Source organism: Loxodonta africana, chromosome X, assembly GCF_030014295.1.
Source record: "Loxodonta africana isolate mLoxAfr1 chromosome X, mLoxAfr1.hap2, whole genome shotgun sequence".
Taxonomy (NCBI): domain Eukaryota; kingdom Metazoa; phylum Chordata; class Mammalia; order Proboscidea; family Elephantidae; genus Loxodonta; species Loxodonta africana.
The window spans coordinates 65,512,069-65,530,418 of NC_087369.1; the positions used below are offsets into that span (position 1 = coordinate 65,512,069).

Consider the following 18,350-nt stretch of genomic DNA (forward strand, 5'->3'; position numbering starts at 1 on the left):
TGAAAAAAATTCAAATATCCAGAATACTTCTTAGACATAACCAAACACCTTGCAGGATTGGATTTCTGGGTTTGAAGGATTAGGACTATGGTCTTACGGGACATGTTGGTCAATTGGCATAATATAGTTCATAAAGTTAAGTTCTACATCCTAGTTTGATGAGTAGTGTCTGGGGTCTTAAAAGCTTGGGAGTGGCCATCTAAGGTACAACTTTATTGGTCTCTACTCATCCGGAGCAAAACAGAAAGAAGGAAACCAATGACTCAAAGAAGAAACAAGTCTACAGGATAAATCGTCTACATGAACCACAGCCTCATCTACCCTGATGTCAGAAAAACTAGACGGTTGGATGGTGCCCAGCTACTACTACTGAATGTTCTAATCAAGGCCACAACAGATGGACCCTGATAGGATGGGAGAAAAATGTAGACCAGAACCTCAAATTCCAAAAAAAAAAAAAAAACAGACCTACTGGACTACTTGAGACTGGAGGACTCCCCGAGACTATTGCCCTGAAATACTCTTCAAACCTTAAACTAAAATTAACCTCTAAGGTCACCTTGTAGCTAAATAACAGATTGGCTCAAAAAATAATATCGCCCATAAATACTGTTCTGTTTTTTAAGATCACCTATAAGAGACCAAACGACAATTACTTTAAAACAAAGAGAAGAATGTAAGGGGGCAGGGAAACTTGATTAATGGAAACGGAACAACCAAGAATGGAAATAATGAGAATGTTCACACATTGTGAAGAATGTAACCAATGTCACTGAACAACTTGTGTAGAAATTGTTGAACGGGAACCTAAACTGCTGTGTAAACCTTCACTGAAAACACAATAAAATGTTATTAAAAAGAAAAGGAGGGGCAGTAAAAGTGATTGTAAAGCAAACCCTCTATATGCCTTCTCTCTTCCACTAGGAGGAAACCCTACACTGCTTGGTGCCTCTGTCTGGGCCCAGTTTCTCTCAGCAGCTATCTCCCTCGCTTCCTCTCTTCAAAAGACAATTCCCCATCAAGTGGCTTGTCAGTCAAGCTCAGCTGAGGCTGGGACAGAGCCCTGCACCTGCCCTCTCCCAGAAGTGCCTGTTGTCCACTTTGTTCTTGATTTCCCTGCTTCAGGTCTCCATGATACTTTCAGTCTCCCACAGATTCAAGGCCCAACTCCTGGCTTGCTTCCTCCAGGAGGACATCCTGTAGCCCATATTTATTTCTCTTTTCTGCCTCCGCACAGTCCCAACAAGGAGAGTTCTGTCTTTCATTTCTCATTTCCTAGCAGCCTATCAAAAGCAGATCATTTATGGATGTGCATCCATTCTCTGGCCCTCACCCTGACCTCGTACCCTATCACCTCAGCCTTCAGAAAGCAGCATGTGCAGTGGTTAGGAGCATGACTGACTCCAGGACCAGATAGCCTGAGCTCCAATCCTAGTTCTCGTTTCTAGCTGGGGGACCCTTGGGCAAGATGCATAACTGTTCTGTGTCTCAGTTTTCTCATCTGTAAAATGGGGTTAATGGTAACATTAGCTACTTCAAGTGTTATAGTAAGGATTCAGCTATGAATTTAATGTAAAACACTATGAATTTAATGTAAAACAATGCCTGGCACAAGCACAAGAATAAGTGTTCATTAAATGTGAGCTATTATTAAAATCATCCAAGTAGAAGATGGATATGAAACTCTGTTAAGTGGCTGGGTATTCAACCCATGTTATATTTTTAAGTTTTGTACTATGAAAATTTTCAAGTATAGAGAAAAGTTGACAGGATAGCACAAGTACAATAAACACCTATATATCCACTACATAGATGCAATAATTTTTAACATTTTGCCATTTTTATTTCATCCATACGTAGGTATTTTTTTGGGTGATGAACCATTTTAAATTACAGACATTATGACACTTCACCACTAAATCCTCAGCATACAAAAACAAGATCATTTTATGTAACCACCATTACCACACCTTAGAAAATTAGCAATAATTCTCCAATATCATCTAATGCTCAGTTCACATTCAAATTTTCCCTATTGTCCCGCAAATGTATTTTAGGGCTGTTTTTTTTTTTTCCTCAAACTAGGCTCCAGTCAAGGACTAAGCATTACATTTGGTTATTCCTCTTAAATCTCTGAATCTAGAATAAAGTATTCGTGATTTTGTTATTCATATTAAGAATAGTATCCCCCCACTTCCTTCTCTAATGAAACCCACCAGAAGAAATTCACACTTTAATCAGGGAGAGCATATTAATTCCTCAAAAGGCTCTCTTGGCTGGAGTGCCGCTTTTCCCCACATCATGAAGTACTTACCCTGAGCCCAGGTGGCCTCTAGCCCTTAGGGATCATCCCCACCCATGAAAAACAAGACTGCATCTTTAGGGAATGGAACCTACCCTTTCTCTGGAACAATCCCTTCCCCAGGAAGGTAGGCTTAGAGTTAGGCCTGGAATGCCTCAGCACCTCTGAAGGGAAGAGGGAGCTGGAGGGAAGGATAGGTAAGGGCAAGTACCTGGCCTGGAGCTCCAGGGAACGCTGCTTTCCTGAAACCAGGAAGGTCCGAGGCAAATTGAGGTTGGAGCTTTCCTTTAGCTGGATGGAGGGAGAAAGGGGCTCAGTGAGGCCTACTGAATTCCACAGGGCCCTAGCCCTCTACACACATATACACACAGACTTAGGGTCAAAGCCAGAATCTTTCTTCCTCCCAACATCAAGGCGCCATTCCAAGTCCCCATTTGCCACCTCCTGGTACTCACCTCCATTCCATCTACATCAATGCGTGCCCGCACACTGAACTTCTGGCCAAGGAGCCGCAGCCTGGGCACGCAGTAAAGGAGGCGGTCATTGAACTAGGAAGGAAAAGGTTTGGGATATATATGCAGAGGAGCTAGTGGGGCAGTGACCAAGCTCCCTACCCTTATGGGACTCCTGAACTTTACTGTTGGGGAGTCAAGGTGATAGACGAAAAAAACACAGCCCAATTGGGTGCAGGAGTCACCAGGAAAGAGCCTGGACATGGAAGTCACTCCCTAGCTGTGTGACCTTGGACAAGTCACTTCTCTTCAAGTCTTAGTAACCTTATCCATAGAGAAAAAAAAATTCCTAGCATATGTAGTGAAAATACAATGAGTTAATAGAGGAAAGAATGGTTAACACAAGGTATGGTCTTCAGTGAATACCAGATGGTATGTGTGGGTGCATGGCCTACCAACAGCCCCATGCCTGGCACTTACTAGTATGAGGTATCGGTCTTGAGTGGTCCCATTCTTTGCTGACAGCTTAAGGATGTGACCTTCTTTTATGAGCTCTTTGGTGGGGCTGACAATGTCCTCCTCACCCCCTAGCAGCTCATATACCTTCAACAGCTTGTGCATTCGCTCCTGGTAGAAGATAGTGAGCAAAAGGCAGGGCCTGGAGTGTCAGCCTCCCCTCAGATGCCCACAAGCTCCCCCAGAACAGAGACACGGAGCTAGAAGGGCCACTCACCATTTTGCGGATGGCAGCATTGGAGTGCTCTGCTGCTGTGGCTATCAGCTCCAGAGACTCTGTGGGCATTGAGAGGTGAGATCAGATGGGAAACTGACAGAGAGGAAACTCTTGGGGAGTTCTTTCTTCCCTGAATATCTCCTCTTGCCCTGACCACATCCTCTTCATCCTATAAAGTGCCAGCCTCAAAGATGTTCATAACGTCACTTATAATCAAAAACTGCCTCAATGCCACAATAGCAGAATCATAGTACATAAATGCAAAGAAACATTTTTAACAAGGAAAAATTCTTTGCCTCTGTAATCCTGATTATAGGAATCTACGCTAAAAAATACATGTTCTGTGTATAAATACACGTTCATTGCAGTAATGTTTACAACAGTGACAAACTAGAAACAAAAATGTCCAACTGTAGGGGTTCAGTTAAATAAATTATGGTACATTCATATAACAAAATATAGGATTAACCTTGACAGATGATGCTTATGTCAGGTTTTTAATAATCTGGGAAATACTCAGGGTATTTTAAGGAAAAAAAAGGATACAAACTTATATATACAGTATGATCTCAATTTTGCAAATATACATGTATAAAAAACACCAGATGTATATATGCCAAAGTATTCATTGTGCTTGTTCTCTGGGGGCTCAACTTACAAGTGATTTTTTTTCCCTATTTCTTTACTCTTTTCTGTATTTCCATATTTCCTGTACCTGTTGCCATCGTGTGGATTCCTACTCATAACGACCCTATAGGACAGAGTACAACTGCCCCATAGGGTTTCCAAGGAGCGCCTGGTAGATTTGAACTGCCGACCTTTTTGGTTAGCAGCCAAGCTCTTAACCACTGTGCCACCAGGGCCCCATATTTCCTATAGTGACAGGTATCATCAGGAAAAAATTAAATAACTGCCTATATATCCCCACATACTAACAAATCCTGCCCATGCTTCAGGCCCATCTGCAGCTCTGTACTGCACCCTATTCTGTCTCTATGGTGCTAGATTTTCCCATTCAGCAAATATGACTATTACACAGGTGCTTCGGAAGAGGGTCCCTATGGTTCGACAACCAAGTCTTGTTTTCCTAAGAGGCTCTCTCTCCGTGACCAAGTCTTGATGCTCAAGGTCTGTGGTCCCTGTCCCAGCTTAAGCCTCAACATGCCTTTCAGGTGCCAGGCTCTGAACGCTAACACCTCTTCCACCCTGGCTGCCAGAAGGAGCTGTTTCACACATAGCTTACTGTCACTCCTCTGCTCAATCTGTCAGTGGTTCCCCTGTGTCCGAAGGGTGAAGACCCAGCTCCTTAGCCTGGCATTCAAAGCGCTTGGTAATCTGGCTTCTGCTGACCTCTCCAGCTTCCTCCCTAAACATGTCCTGTCTTACTTTCTGTGGTAAACTTCTACTCAGTCTTCTGGGTTTACCTCACACCTTCCAGTAAGTCTGCCCTGAGTTTCTGGGCTGGATTTGGACCTCGTCTGGGTTCCCACATTCTCCTTTGTTTCCTTCTGTCCCACCAGTCATTTCCTGGATGGTGCAGATAGTTAAGTGTTTGACTTCTAACTAAAAAGTTGGTGGTTTGAAACCACCCAGACATGCCTCAGAAGAAAGGCCTGGTGATCTGCTTCTGAAAGGTCACAGCCTTGAAAACCCTATGGAGCAATTCTACTCTGCATACATGGGGTGGCCATGAGTTGGAACTGACTTCACAGCAACTGGTGGTGGTGGTCCCACTAGTCACACTGTGCGCTCATCGAACCTTTATATATCTATGTCTGTATCCCTTAGTAGATTAGAAGCTTCCAAGGACAGGGCCAAGATTCCATCACCTTCTTCAGAGCTCCCCAACAAATGTTTTGCATAAATTAGCTCCTTTAATCCTCACGACAACCCTGTAAGGTAGGTGTGATTGTCCCGTTTTATCAATGAAGAGACCAAGACTCAGAGAAGGGAGGTAGCTGGCCACTGGTTGTCTATCTGGAAGGTGGCAGAGTTGGCATCAGAGCTGGGGCTGATTGGCCAGCTGCCCTTTATCCTATACATTCTGCATTTCCCTACTCCAGAGTGGGGGCATGCTGGAGGGGGTACCTAGGGAAGGGGACAAGAAGAGGACTCTGGCGAGCTGTGGGCATACAAGCTCAGACCTGTGTAGGCTCCTAGACTCAGATGTGGGGAGCTCTGTCTGGAGAGGCCTTATGTGGGGTACCGACTGGCATTTCCAGGGTCCACTGTGTGCAAACTCTTCTGGGGATTAAGTATGGGGATCTCAGTCTGGGATTTCATTTAGGGGTTCAGGCTAGGGAGTACAGTTTGGGAAACTTGGTGTGGGGCTTGGTCTGAGAGGTTTAGTGGGACGTGGTCTGAGTTTAACAGTCTGAGATCTTGGTTTGGAGTTCAGACTTAGGCTCAGCACAGGTGAGTCAGGCCAGGTTCCAGCTAGCCTGCTTTGGGGAGCCCAGGCTATGGTCCAGGCTTCAGAGTTGAGTCTGGCTGGTAGAAAGTAGGGGAGTCAGTCTGGGGAACTGGAGATATGATGCAGTGAGGCTCAGACCTGGAAGTACTTTCTATCCCCCAGAAAGAGGTACTTTCTGGAGCTCAGCCTGGGGATTTTAGTCTGAGGGGCTTGGGATCTTGGGCTGGGGAGCTTTTTTGTTTGTTTCTTTTTTATTGTTCTTTAGGTGAAAGCTTACAATTCAAGTCAGTTTCTCATACAAAAATTTATACACACATTATGTGACACTGGTTACTCTCCCTATAATGTGACAGCACACTCCACCTTTCCACCCCGGATTTCCTGTGTCCATTCAACCAGCTCCTGTCCCTTTTTGCCTTCTCATCTCACCTTCAGACAGGAGCTGCCCATTTAGTCTCATGTATCTACTTCAGCTAAGAAGCACTCTCTTCACGAGTATCATTTTATGTCTTAAAGTCCAGTCTAATCTTTGTCTGAAGAGTTAGCTTCAGGAATGTTTTTAGTTCAGGGCTAACAGAGAGTCCAGGGCCATGTCTTCCAGGGTCCCTCCAGTCTCAGACCATTAAGTCTGGTCTTTTTATTAGAATTTGAGTTGTGCACCTCACTTTTCTCCTCCTCCATAGGGACTCTCTGTTGTGTTCCCTGTCAGGGCTGTCATTGGTGGTAGCCGTGTACCATCTAGTTCTGGCTTCAGGCTGATGGAGTCTCTGGTTTATGTGCCCTGTCTCTTGGGCTAATATTTTCCTTGTGTCTTTGTTCATTCTCCTTTGCTCTAGGTAGGTCAGAACCAATTGATGCATATTAGATGGCTGCTTGCTAGCTTTTAAGACCCCAGCCGTTGGGCTGGGGAGCTTAATGGGCACACCTCAGGCTGGCTCTCATTGAGAGATTCTCATTCGGAGCAGCTCAGAAAGCCACTGGGAAGTTCTTTATGGGGGTTTCATCTATGGGCGCAGTATAGGGAGCTCTATTGGGGGACTCAGTCTGCCAGGCTCAGGCTCTGAGGTTCATTCTGGGGACTCAGATATGGATTGAGATTGGTACAAAACAGGGACATAAGTTTGGTGAAGGAGCCCTGGTTGCACAGTGGTTAAAGCGCTCAGCTACTGAGCTGCTAACTGAAAGGTTGGCAGTTTGAAACCACCAGCCACTCCTTGGAAACTCCATAGGGCAGCTCTACCCTGTCCTATAGGGTCACTGTGAGTTGGAATAGACTCAGTGGCAATGAGTTAAGTTTGGTGAGCTGAATCTGGGGGCTGATTTTAGGAGGATTCAGTATGGAGGGGGTCAGTCAGGGCATCAATAACAATAAAAATGACTAATATTTATTGAGTCTTTACCATGTACCAGGCACTGTGCTAAAAGCTTTATCTGGATTATCTCACTTATCCTCACAACAACCCTGTAAGTCCAAAACAAAAAACCAAACCCAGTGCCGTCGAGTCGATTCCGACTCATATCAACCCTATTGGACAAAATAGAACTGCCCCATAGAGTTTCCAAGGAGCGCCTGGCAGATTCGAACTGCCGACCCTTTGGTTAGCAGCTGTAGCACTTAACCACTACACCACCAAAAAAAAAAATGGACCCTACAATTAGGTATCGTTATTATCCCCATTCTACACATGAGAAAACAGGCAAAGAGGCTGAGTAGTTTGCCCAAGGACATAGAGTTGATAAAAGGGACTCTAGGGAGATTTCAGTGGCATCCCCTTTGGGGGTCAACTCTAGGGAGCTCATTTGGGAAATTTCAGTCTGGAATGTCATTCTAGGGAGTCAGTCCTGGGAACTCAATACAGACGTGTGATTCTGTGCTGCTTTGAGTAGAAAGATGAAATGGGGCTCCTAGTCTGAAGGTTATAAAATGTAGAGACTCAATGAGGTGGTGAGGTGGCCTTCTCAAGTCACAGTGTGGAACCTAGTCTAGAGACCTCAGTCTGCTGGACTCAGCCTGGGAATCTCAGTACGTGAATATAAGTCCGGGAAGTTCAGTCTGGGGGAAGTCAGTCTGGGAGTTCAAGCTGGACAGATCAGACTTGGAGCCTTAATTTGGTGGACAATCTAGGGCATTAGTCTGGGGTCTCTGTGGGGAACAGAAAATAAGGGACTTCAGTCTGGAGGACTTGGGTTAGGGAGAACAGAGTCTGGAATTTCAGTTTAAAGCTCAATCTTGGAGCTCAATCTGGGCAGTTTAGGGTTTCCTCTGGGGCTTACACTGGAGAACTCTGGAAATCCAGTCTGAGGATTCAGTGGGGTCTCAGTCTATGGGATGGATCTGGAGAGTCTGTCTTTTGGGGTCAACCTGGAAGTCTGATTTTGAGAGGCAGTGCGTGTGATTAATTACTTTTGTGTGTGGTCTTTGCAGCCATGGTCTTGTAACTCCCACCCAGGTGATTGTGTGATAGGGTAATTGTGGCCTACCAAGGGGATTGGTCAGTTTTGCCTTAAAAGGGAGCCAACTCCAGAGCAGAGAGGAGGAGCCTACCACCACCAAGGAGGGAGCAACCAGCAGGAGACGTCCAGCAGCAGAAGACGGTGCAGTGGGCTTCCCAGCCCATGGAGAGAGAGAGCTGAGTGCCTTCGAGCAGACTGAGGGCCAGGGAGAGATGTGCCCATGAGCACAGCTGAGGAGAGGCTATCCTGATGGAAGAACTGTATCCTGAGTGTTCTTCAGCCTGAATTGTAACTGTTGCTACCCTAATAAACCCCATAATTGTGAGTATGGTCTGTGAGTTCTGTGTGGCCATTGCAATGAATTATCGAACCCAATAGAGTGCTCTGGAAGGGATGGTTGGTGTCAGAACTGGTAGAGATGGCAGAGAGAGGAGTCTTGTCTGGTTTCCACCTCGTGAGAGTCAGCCTTGTGCTGTTGATCTTGGTTCTCCTTCTCCCTTGTGGGGCTGGAGGAGGTCAGACACTGCCCCCACACCATTTTTATAGGTATTAAATTGGGGGCTTAATCTGGGGTGCTCAGTTTGGCAACATCCATCTACAGAACGGTGACTGAGGACATCAGACTGGGAAGTTCTTTTGGGGGAATGTCATTCTGGGACCTCAGGCTGAGGGCTCTGGCTGGGAACTCACTCTCAGGGCTAGGGTGGAGACAATTCTGGAGGCCCAGTCTGGGAATCTTAGTTTGGGAAAACCAGTATAAGGATCTACAACTGGGATCTCAGATTGGGTTCAGTCTGAAGGCTCAAGTTGGAACTGTTTGTCCATGAAGTGCTTCCTAGGGAATCAGTCTGGAAGGCTTTTTCTAGATGTTTAGGTTATGTAGCTCATCTTGCCACCTCGGTGGGGTTTCTCAGTCCTGGGGGGAGGAATGGAGTATTTGGCCTACACATGTCAGTTTCTAGAGCTCAGCTGTCAAACTTTCTAGGGGTCTAACTCTTTTCTAGGAGCTCAGACTTGGTGGCAAAGTGCCCCATCTGGTGCGGAAAGGACTCGGTTTGGGAAATCTTAACAGCTGTGGACACAACTGTCCACTCCCCCTTCTTGTGGCTTTTAGGACCCCACACATTCCTGGTTTGCCTTCTACCTTTAGGGTTGTTCCTTTTAAGACTCTGCTGATTCCACCTCCCTGGGCTTTGTCCTGGGTTCCGTTTTCTCCATTTACACTCACAGCCTTGGTCTTGGCCAGTCCCATGGCTTTGAATACTGTCTGTGTAACAGTGATGACTAAATCTCTTTCCCTGGAATTCCAGACTCGTTTTTCTAACTGCCTAACTGGCTGCTCACTTTGAACATGTCCAAAATCAAACACCTGCACTCATATCAGTAACCGTCACCACCAGCCAAAAATCTAGGAGTCATTCTTGACTCTTTCCCACAAGCCCCACACCCACTCTACCCTAGTCCTTCCAATGCTACTTCCAAATATATCCTGAATCTCACCATTTCTCACCACCTGCACTACCACTCTTGTCCAAGCCAACTTCTTTCACTTGGATTACTGCAAAAGCCTTCTAACTGGTCTCTCAGCTCCCACTCCTACTCCCCCTGTACTCCAGATCAAAAGCTTTCCATGACTTCCCACTGCACTAAGAATAAAATCAATCTCCTTACCCTGGGATTCAAAGTCTTACTCCTCTCTCCAACCCCACTTCAACCATTCTACCCTCACTTGGAATGCCAAGGTCATACAGCCCTCTTGTTAGTCCAGAAATATGCAAACTGGTCCCTTCCCTTAGGGACTTGTGCTTTCCTGGAATGTGCTTCCCACCCCATCGCCCCCAGCCAGCACATAGCTATCTTCTTGTTATTTAGGTTTTGACTAAAATGTTTTAAATTCAGAGGCCACTCAAACTATTGTAGGCCCCCCAGTCACTGTCACATCACCCTCTTCTAATTCTCTGAGTTATACTTACTACCCATCTAATATTTTCCTGTATATTTATCACTTTTGTCTATTCTCTGTCTCCCCCACTAGAATATAAGCTCCTTGAGATCAAGGACCTTATCTATCTTGCTCACCTCTGATCCCCAGTGCCTAGAACAGTACATAGAACTTCGAGGCGGTCAGTTAAATGTACGAATGAATGAATGAATGGGAATAACAGTCTAGGGGAGAAAAAGTGGGGGTAGACTCTGGGGAACTTTATCTGGGGGTGTGACCCTATGGGGGTTGGGACTCATACTGGGGGAATCGGAATAGAATACTTTTCTAATGGTTCAATGTATAAGGACTAAATCTAGGGAGGAGGTATCTCAGCTTAGAGATCCAAATCTGGAAGGTGGAATTTTTTTTTTTTAGTCTAGGGTGCTCAGTTCTAGAGCGTTGATTCTGTGGTGGGGCTCTGATTAGACTTGGAGGTTGTTTGGCAGGTTCATTCTGAGTAATGGCTAGAGGACACAAAGTGGCGTTCTAAATTTGGATAACAGAAAATCAGGGATTTGATGAGACAGGGCTTTTTCTGGGGAGTTCAGTCACGGAGATTCAGTAAAGAGAGTTCGGCCTGAGGGAGGCAATCTGGGTTCTTAGCCTGGTGGCTCCATCTACACAGCTCAGTCCCAGGGTTCAGGCTCAGTTTCATTTTGGACTTGGTACAATTTCATTCTGGGAGTTAGCCTTGGGGTCTCAGCCTAGGGACTGGGTTGGTGCCTTTGGAGGGATTACTCTGGACATACTTCTCAGACTGTGGGGTTCTAACTGGGAAGTTCAAACTGGGGGACTCCTTCTGAATGTTGTGTCTGGGTACTCGGGCAGCGATCTCAACTTGGAGTTCATGTCGGGATCTCACTCCAGAAACTCAATGTGGGCCTTTCAATTTAGAGGTCCTATTCTGGGATTTCAATTATATGGCTCTGGGAAGGAATTTCAGTTAGGGGGCTTACCCTGTGAGTTACGTCTCGGAGCCCTGCCTCAGGGGTTTGGCCTCGGGTGATCAGCATGGGACTCACAGGAGGGGGTGGAGGGGTCAAGTGCACACACTCACTTTGGGCATCCTTGCTGTCTGGGGAGCCATGGGGCAGCTTTAAAAGATAGTCCTTGAGAAGCAGCTCATAGCGAGGGATGCGCTGCACGGGCTCCAACATGTGGTGCTGCAGTGTCAGGTTGCCACAGGCTTCCTCCTTCTATGACAGGCAGAAGCAGAGGGGGCTCAGGTCTGGCCACAGAGCTGCCCCTCCCCAGGTCCCTGCATACCTTTCCTCCCTGAGTCTGCCCCGTCCAGTTTGCCCACTTACCTGTACCTCATGGATGATGACTTTAAACTGGGTGGAGCGCTCTGTCCAGGTGTTCACCAGCTCCACAGCCCGATCAAAGTTCTTCACATACTCGCCATACATCTTGAGGAAGGGTGCCAGCTTCTGCAGGATGTCTCCAATGCGTGGATAGCGGTCCCTGGAGTGGAAGCAGGGGCTGACATGTCCTGCTAATCCTTGTGCCCCACCACAGCCCACCTCCCTGACCTCTGCCTCCAAGGTCTCTACCACTAAGCAGGCTGCTCTCATCTCTGTCCTGGAAAACCACGTCTCAGCTAGTCTGCTGCTTTGGAAACTATGCTTATATTAAAGGCCCGTTAGCCCAAGGGGCTGAAGACTACTGCCTGGGCTGCCACCTGTCCCAACTCTGTACTGCTCAAACACCAGGGAAGATATGTCTTGGAATAGCTGCCCTGACCTTACTACAAGGGCCAATTTATTCATTGATTCCATGCCCAGCCTCGTGCTGGGTGATACTGGGGATACAGAAGTGAGTCACACAAAATCAAGCCATAGGAGGGTCACTGTCTTATGGAAGAGGCAAAGGAATCTAGCCTGGTCCTGCCCTCAGGGTTCACAGTCTGGTTGGGGAGATACAATGACCTGACCCAGTCCTGCCCTCTGGGGTCACAGTCTGGTGGGAGAGACACAGGAACCAGGTCCAGTCCCAGCCTGCAGGGGTCACAGTATGGTGGTGGAGATACACAGACCAGGCCTGATTACAGCCCTCTTGATATAACAGTCTGTTGGGGAGACAGGACAAGGGTGCAGACACCTTGCAATTAGAGTGTCTAGATAAGGACAAGGAAAGACCAGAAGAAGGGATCTAACCTGGCCTGGGGATCAGTGCAGCCTTCCTGGAGGAGGTGAGACCTGCAGTAGGTCCTGAAGGATCAATCAGGGCTAATCAGTAAAAAGCAGTCGAGAGAGATTTCCAGGCAGAGGAAACAGAATGAGAAAAGCCACCGAAGTGACAAACGGCAAGGTGTTTGCAGGAAACTAAACAATTTGGTGTTACTAGAAGCAAGTGAGTAAGACAGAGCGGCAACTGATAAGTCTGGGTAATGGGGCAAGCAAGGCCTTTATACTGTGGGAACTGGGAAGTGAGGAGATGATTTTAAGCAGAGGAGTGACATGGTCTGATTGTCGTTTAGAAGGAACCTCCTGGTGAGTAGTGTAGCTTCTAAAGGATGGTTTGGAAGAGGAGATCCTGGAGGCCAGGAGATTGCCTATGAACTCTGCCCTTCCACCTCAGGCCTCAGCTCAGGCATTACCTCCTCCAACCCCCAGACTGGGTTAGGTCCATTTGTCTGGATTCCCACAGCTCCCATTCCCACCTCTATCACAGCAGATAAAAATAACAACAGCTCACATTTATTGAGCACTTACTCTATACCAGGTACTGTTCTAAGCTTTCTACATCTATCAACTCATTTAATCCTTAAAACAACCCTATGAGGTAGGCTATTATGATGATCCCCATTTTATAGATGAGGAAACTGAGACACAACAACTTAAGAAACTTGCTCAATATCACAAAGCTAGCAAGTAGTAGAGTTGGAATTTTAACCAAGCTAACTTGGCTCCTGACCTCATGCTTTTAAAGGCTATACTCTTCTGTTGTAATTGTCTGGGTCCTAGTCTGTGTTCCCCATTAGATTGGGAGGACCTAGAAGGCACAGCTTAAGCCTGGTTATTTTTGTGAAAGGCCGTAAGAGAGGGCAGTCAGGAATGAACTCCCGCACACACATCTGGGTCTGGGCCCGGGCCTGGGCCTGGGCCTGGGCCTGGGCCCGGGCCTGGCAAGCAAGTGTACAGGAGGGTGGGCAGTCGAGGCCTAGGACCCCTCACCATTCCTCCATGCGCTTCTCTAGCTCCGGCAGCAGGAACTGCTGGTGGAAGCAATAGATGGAGCAGATGTTAGAGAAGATGCCGTGGACAACGTCAGCCGGGAAAGAACTGCGGTTCCGAGCTTCTTCCAGCAGCCGGGCACAGAACACCTGTGGGGCAGGGCAGGCATGCTCAGCTCAGGTGGCTTGAAGGTAAGGGCAGTGTTTGTGGGCAGCTTTGTGGAGCTTTGGAATCAGCATTGGTCTTGAGATTGAGGAGAGAGGGGATGGAGTTAGGGTTATGTATGGGGTTGGACTTCAGGTTGTCAGGGTTAATACCTGGAGTTACGCATTGGAACAATGAGAAGTCAGGATCAGGGTCAAGGTCAGAATTAGATTCAGGGTCAGAGAAATGGTCAGAATTAAATCCATTCATTTAACAAATATTCTTGAGTACCTACAGTGTGTCAGGCACTGTCTTAGAGGCTGGAATAGAGCAGTGAACAAAGCAGACAAAATTCCCTGCCTTCAGGGACATTCTAGTGGATTTGGAGTCAGGGTTAGAATGAAATTCAGGGTCTCGTTCACAGCCAGGGGTAAATTCTGGATCTGGGTCAGTCAACATTAAGGTCAGAGTCCACAGCTGATGTATCATCCCAGGGTTAGGAATAAGGGTTGTATGAAGATCAAGCTTGGGGTCATAATCAGAGTTGGCCTCAGGGATAGAATGAGGGTCAAGGTCAGAGAGGAGCCTTACCACCTCTAGATTCTTGTCCCAATGGTGGGGTTGGGCTTAGGCCCTATCACTTTCTCCTTAGAGCCCACCTACCACATCCTGGGGCTCCTGAGAGGCCATTCACCTGATCCAGGAGATGGAGCCTTGAAACATAAGCCTTCTCAGTTTGCAGGAGCTCATTGGCAATGTGGAACACCTTCTGCTGCACGGTCAACTGGGAAGGAGAATAGGTGACCCTTGATCCATCATCTTCCACCCTAACCCTCATCCACAAGTCCCCAGAATTCTCTGAACAGCTCAAGTGTTACTCCAAATCTGATGGTACCCCAAGATAACCCTGATTCCCATGTCTAGACCCATAAGCCCCCCAGCTGCATCCCTGACTCTTCAGTATATTACAAAGCTACCCCTCAATTCTGATGACATGCACTCCCTCACTCAGCCACTCATGCACTCATTTATTTGTTCTCTCTATCAGCATAGTATAGTGGGCTGGAAAATCAGGCTGCGAATCCTAGCTCTGCCGTTCACTAGCTTACATAAATTGTTTAACTGTTCTGTATTTAAATATTATTATCATGTATAAAAAGAGATAATATTAAGACCAATGTCCATTTATAGTGTGTCAATTAAATGATTTAATACATACAAAACCTAACAGACTATGGATTAAGTATTCTATAAATGTTAGTTATCTATTTATTCGCCCTCTCAGTTCATTATCAGGAAAGGCTTTCTGAGTACCTGGAGTATAAGGAAAACAAAAGAGTATAAAAATATATAAAATTCATTGTCTGTATGCTCAGTTTCCTATTTGTTAGACATATACTTGCTGAGTACCTGCCATTCCAGCAGACCCTGGCCTCAGCCCCCACACTTGAGCTTGGTTCTGGCAGAGTAGGTACTCTGGCTGAGACCTAACCCAAGTGCAAGGATGCCTTCTGAAGAAATGTTGGGCTGCCAGGGCGCAGCAAGGGGTCCCTGGTGCCAAAACCCTTCATCTCCATAGCGTCAGCTGTCCCTGTGGGGCTCTAGTTCTTGTGCCTTTCTGCCAGCTGTTGGGAAGTCTGTCTGGCTGTGAAAGCACTGTTAGTTTCATTACACCTCCATTTTACAAATGAGGAAACAGAGGCTTGTGGTAGGGGAACAAGGAGGGAAGAGACTTGTCCAATGTCCCATAGCTACTGAATCATGAGATTTTCTAGCTGGAACAGGTCTTTAGAGATCCCTAATCAGGATGCTCATCTTCAAGTCGGAAAAACTGAGGCCAGTTTGTGCATGGTCATTTTGGTAGTCACCACGATGTAACAAAAGAAGAGATTGAAAAGGTAATCAAAAAACTCGCCCTCCATCACGGGGAGTGCGGGAGTTTGCTAATAGTATTTATTACCAGGAGACCAAGGAAGCTAAATGCTCAAAATGTAAAAAATGAAAAGTCCTTTTTTCAAGAAATACTGAAGTAGGGGAAGAACCAAGTGTGAAAGCCAGGCTCCTGATTTCTCTACACAGCCGTGCCTCTTAGTGAACATAAGTCAGTACCTCCACAGACTCCTGTCTCTCCATCGGGGGCACTGGGATTTCTCTGTCCTTTTCCTCATCCTCCTCCTCGTCCTCCTCATCCAGGTCACTGTCAAGCTCCTGGGAGGCAGGTCGGTGGGAATCGGCCAAAGCAACAGGCATACTGGCCAGGGCAGGGGGCCCGGGGCAGAGGCTGTGGCTGGGGGGCCCGTCATCACTGACAAAGCAGGTCTCCTCACTGTTGGATGGTGAGCTGATGCTGTCAATTCCACTGTCCCGGTTGGGCATCTTTTCACCATCCCGGGGCCCAGGAGCCAGCAGGAACAAGCAGCGGGAAGCCTCGCCCTCGGGGAGTGCGGGCACTGGTGGCTGCGAGGCTGGCTCTATGGGACCTGGGCTGGGGCCAAGGGCTGGCCTATCCGAGGCGACAATCACAGGCTCTCTGGGATGGGTGGTGGATATACATGGAGACAGCGTGTGAGCTCCTGCAGTCCCCTTCCTGTCCCCAGTCCCATCCTCACCTCCAAAAGTCCCCTGGGAACCAGACTCACCTCTCAAACTTCTCAATCAGTGAAGAAACTGCTGCAGAACTGGGGCCAGCCTCCACCCTAGGGGCCAGGCCCTTGGCCACTCGGGGGTCTGCAGGCAGTGGGCGTGATGGTGGAGGGGGGATGGGCTCAGGTGGAGGCAGCATCCGGGGCATCTGCAGGTAACTGGGCTTTGGGGGGACTGGAGAGACAGATGGGGAAGAGAGACGGGGAGACCCCAATGAGCTGGGTTTGGAGGTGACTGTCACAGCTGGGCCATAAGCCCCTCCACAAACCTGCAGTCTACACCTCTGCATGAGGTGAGCACACAACAGGCCTGAGGTGAGATCCCAGTGTGCGCACATTAACCCCAGGCCACGGCCCTCTGCCCCCTGAGTAGGTAGCACCGCCCCATAGACTGTGGTGTTTCCCTGTCCTTCTAATAAGCCGTCTTCTCTGCCATTGGCCAACTTTCCCCTCCCTTTCTCCTTCCCCTGTCTGTGCCCTTCCCTGGACCATTACCTTTCTCTGCTCTTCTCTGGAACCACTTACCCTGTGGCTTTGGGCCTGGTGCCCGCTTCAGTGGTGAGGGACGCTGGCTAGGGGTTTCAGTTGGGGGGCCTGGATCTGAACGAAGCCACTGGGGGCCTTCTGGATGAGGCTCAAGGCTCTGGCCAGGGTCAAGGGACAAACTTTTAACCAGGATCCGGTTTCCCTGGTGCAGCCCTGCAGAAAGGGAGAAATTGGATGAGAAGTGACTGACTTTACTCTAGAGGGTACTGGGGAGTTCCATGTCTCAGCAGGTATCTGGGGTTCTGGGTTTCCCTGGACCCCCTTTCTCACCACATAGATTTTCTGGGATGCCCCTACCACAGCCCTCAGATGGGGAGTCAGGCCCAGGGCTATGGTTGGCCTCATTTTCAGAAATAGATAAGAGTTCTTTGTGATTAGTACACTGATTCATGTATGTGAACGAGCATTATTACTAAGGAGTTGGACTAGGCTGGGGGTAGACTGAGTACCCTAAAGTTTATGCATGGGTTTGCGACCCTTTTTTATACAGCCACAATGGGTATACTGAGCATAAACTAGTCTTTACTCCTCTTTTTTAAGGCCTGGAGAGTATCTGGACTTTCTTGGTCACAAAGACCAAGGACACATGGTGTACACTGTTGTACAATTGTAGGGTCACACAAATCCATACACCCAATCACATGCCATCACACTCTTAAAAATTTGGTTACACACAGTCATATAGACCCATAGTCACAACCCTACATATTATCATAAAAAAAAACAAAATTTTTTTTTTTTTTACAGCCGCACAATTCACCAAACCAAACCCATTGCCGTTGAGTCGATTCTAATGCATAGGGACCCTGTAAGACAGAGTAAACTGCCCCATAGGGTTTCCAAGGAGTGGCTGGTGGATTAGAACTGCTGACCTTTTTGTTAGTAGCCGAGTTCTTGACCACTGCACCACCAGGGCTCCACACAATTCACATACACCTGTGAATATGGTAATACACAGTCACAAAGACTCAAAGTCACACAATGCCAATTACACCATTTCACATACAGCTTCACACAACAACCACCCAACTACATATATACCTGGTTATATACCCCTCAAACATGGTCCCACTGAATCACAAGGATATGCAGTGTCATTTACAATATGTCTCACAATCACAAAGCCACAAGTATCATACATACCATAACATGCTTTCACGCATCTGTAAACATGATTACACACAGTCACAAAGACTACAGGCACACAGGGTCAATTATACCACATCATACACAACCTCACACAAAGGTAAAACAGCATAAAGTCATACACTATGTACTCAGAAATGTGGACACACAATCAGACACATGGCATAAGTTACTATGTCATACTCATGAAACAAACATGGCAAAGGTGTCCCTGGGTCTTAGCCTTGGGTGTGGACATACACACACACACAGACACACACACAGACACATAGACATCTGCCCTTTCCTGGTCTAAACTGTCACAGTGTCACATGTGGCCTCTGCTGCAAAAATATAATGTCCACAAACACAGCTACAA

The 18,350-nt window shown here is 47.2% G+C and overlaps 1 protein-coding gene across 1 annotated transcript in view; it reads right to left on the bottom strand.

The window, feature by feature from the left end:
* FGD1 (FYVE, RhoGEF and PH domain containing 1) overlaps window positions 1-18,350 on the bottom strand; it is a 46,069-nt gene that overhangs the window by 9,813 nt on the left and 17,906 nt on the right. Inside the window, exons 2-12 of the mRNA XM_064278355.1 lie at window positions 16,826-16,999; window positions 16,298-16,475; window positions 15,768-16,188; window positions 14,353-14,442; window positions 13,515-13,663; window positions 11,646-11,802; window positions 11,396-11,534; window positions 3,488-3,546; window positions 3,235-3,381; window positions 2,758-2,850; window positions 2,514-2,593 (exon numbers count right to left, since the gene is read on the bottom strand). Of these exons, the coding sequence (XP_064134425.1) occupies window positions 2,514-2,593; window positions 2,758-2,850; window positions 3,235-3,381; window positions 3,488-3,546; window positions 11,396-11,534; window positions 11,646-11,802; window positions 13,515-13,663; window positions 14,353-14,442; window positions 15,768-16,188; window positions 16,298-16,475; window positions 16,826-16,999 (1,687 nt within the window). The remainder of the gene's footprint in view (window positions 1-2,513; window positions 2,594-2,757; window positions 2,851-3,234; window positions 3,382-3,487; window positions 3,547-11,395; window positions 11,535-11,645; window positions 11,803-13,514; window positions 13,664-14,352; window positions 14,443-15,767; window positions 16,189-16,297; window positions 16,476-16,825; window positions 17,000-18,350) is intronic.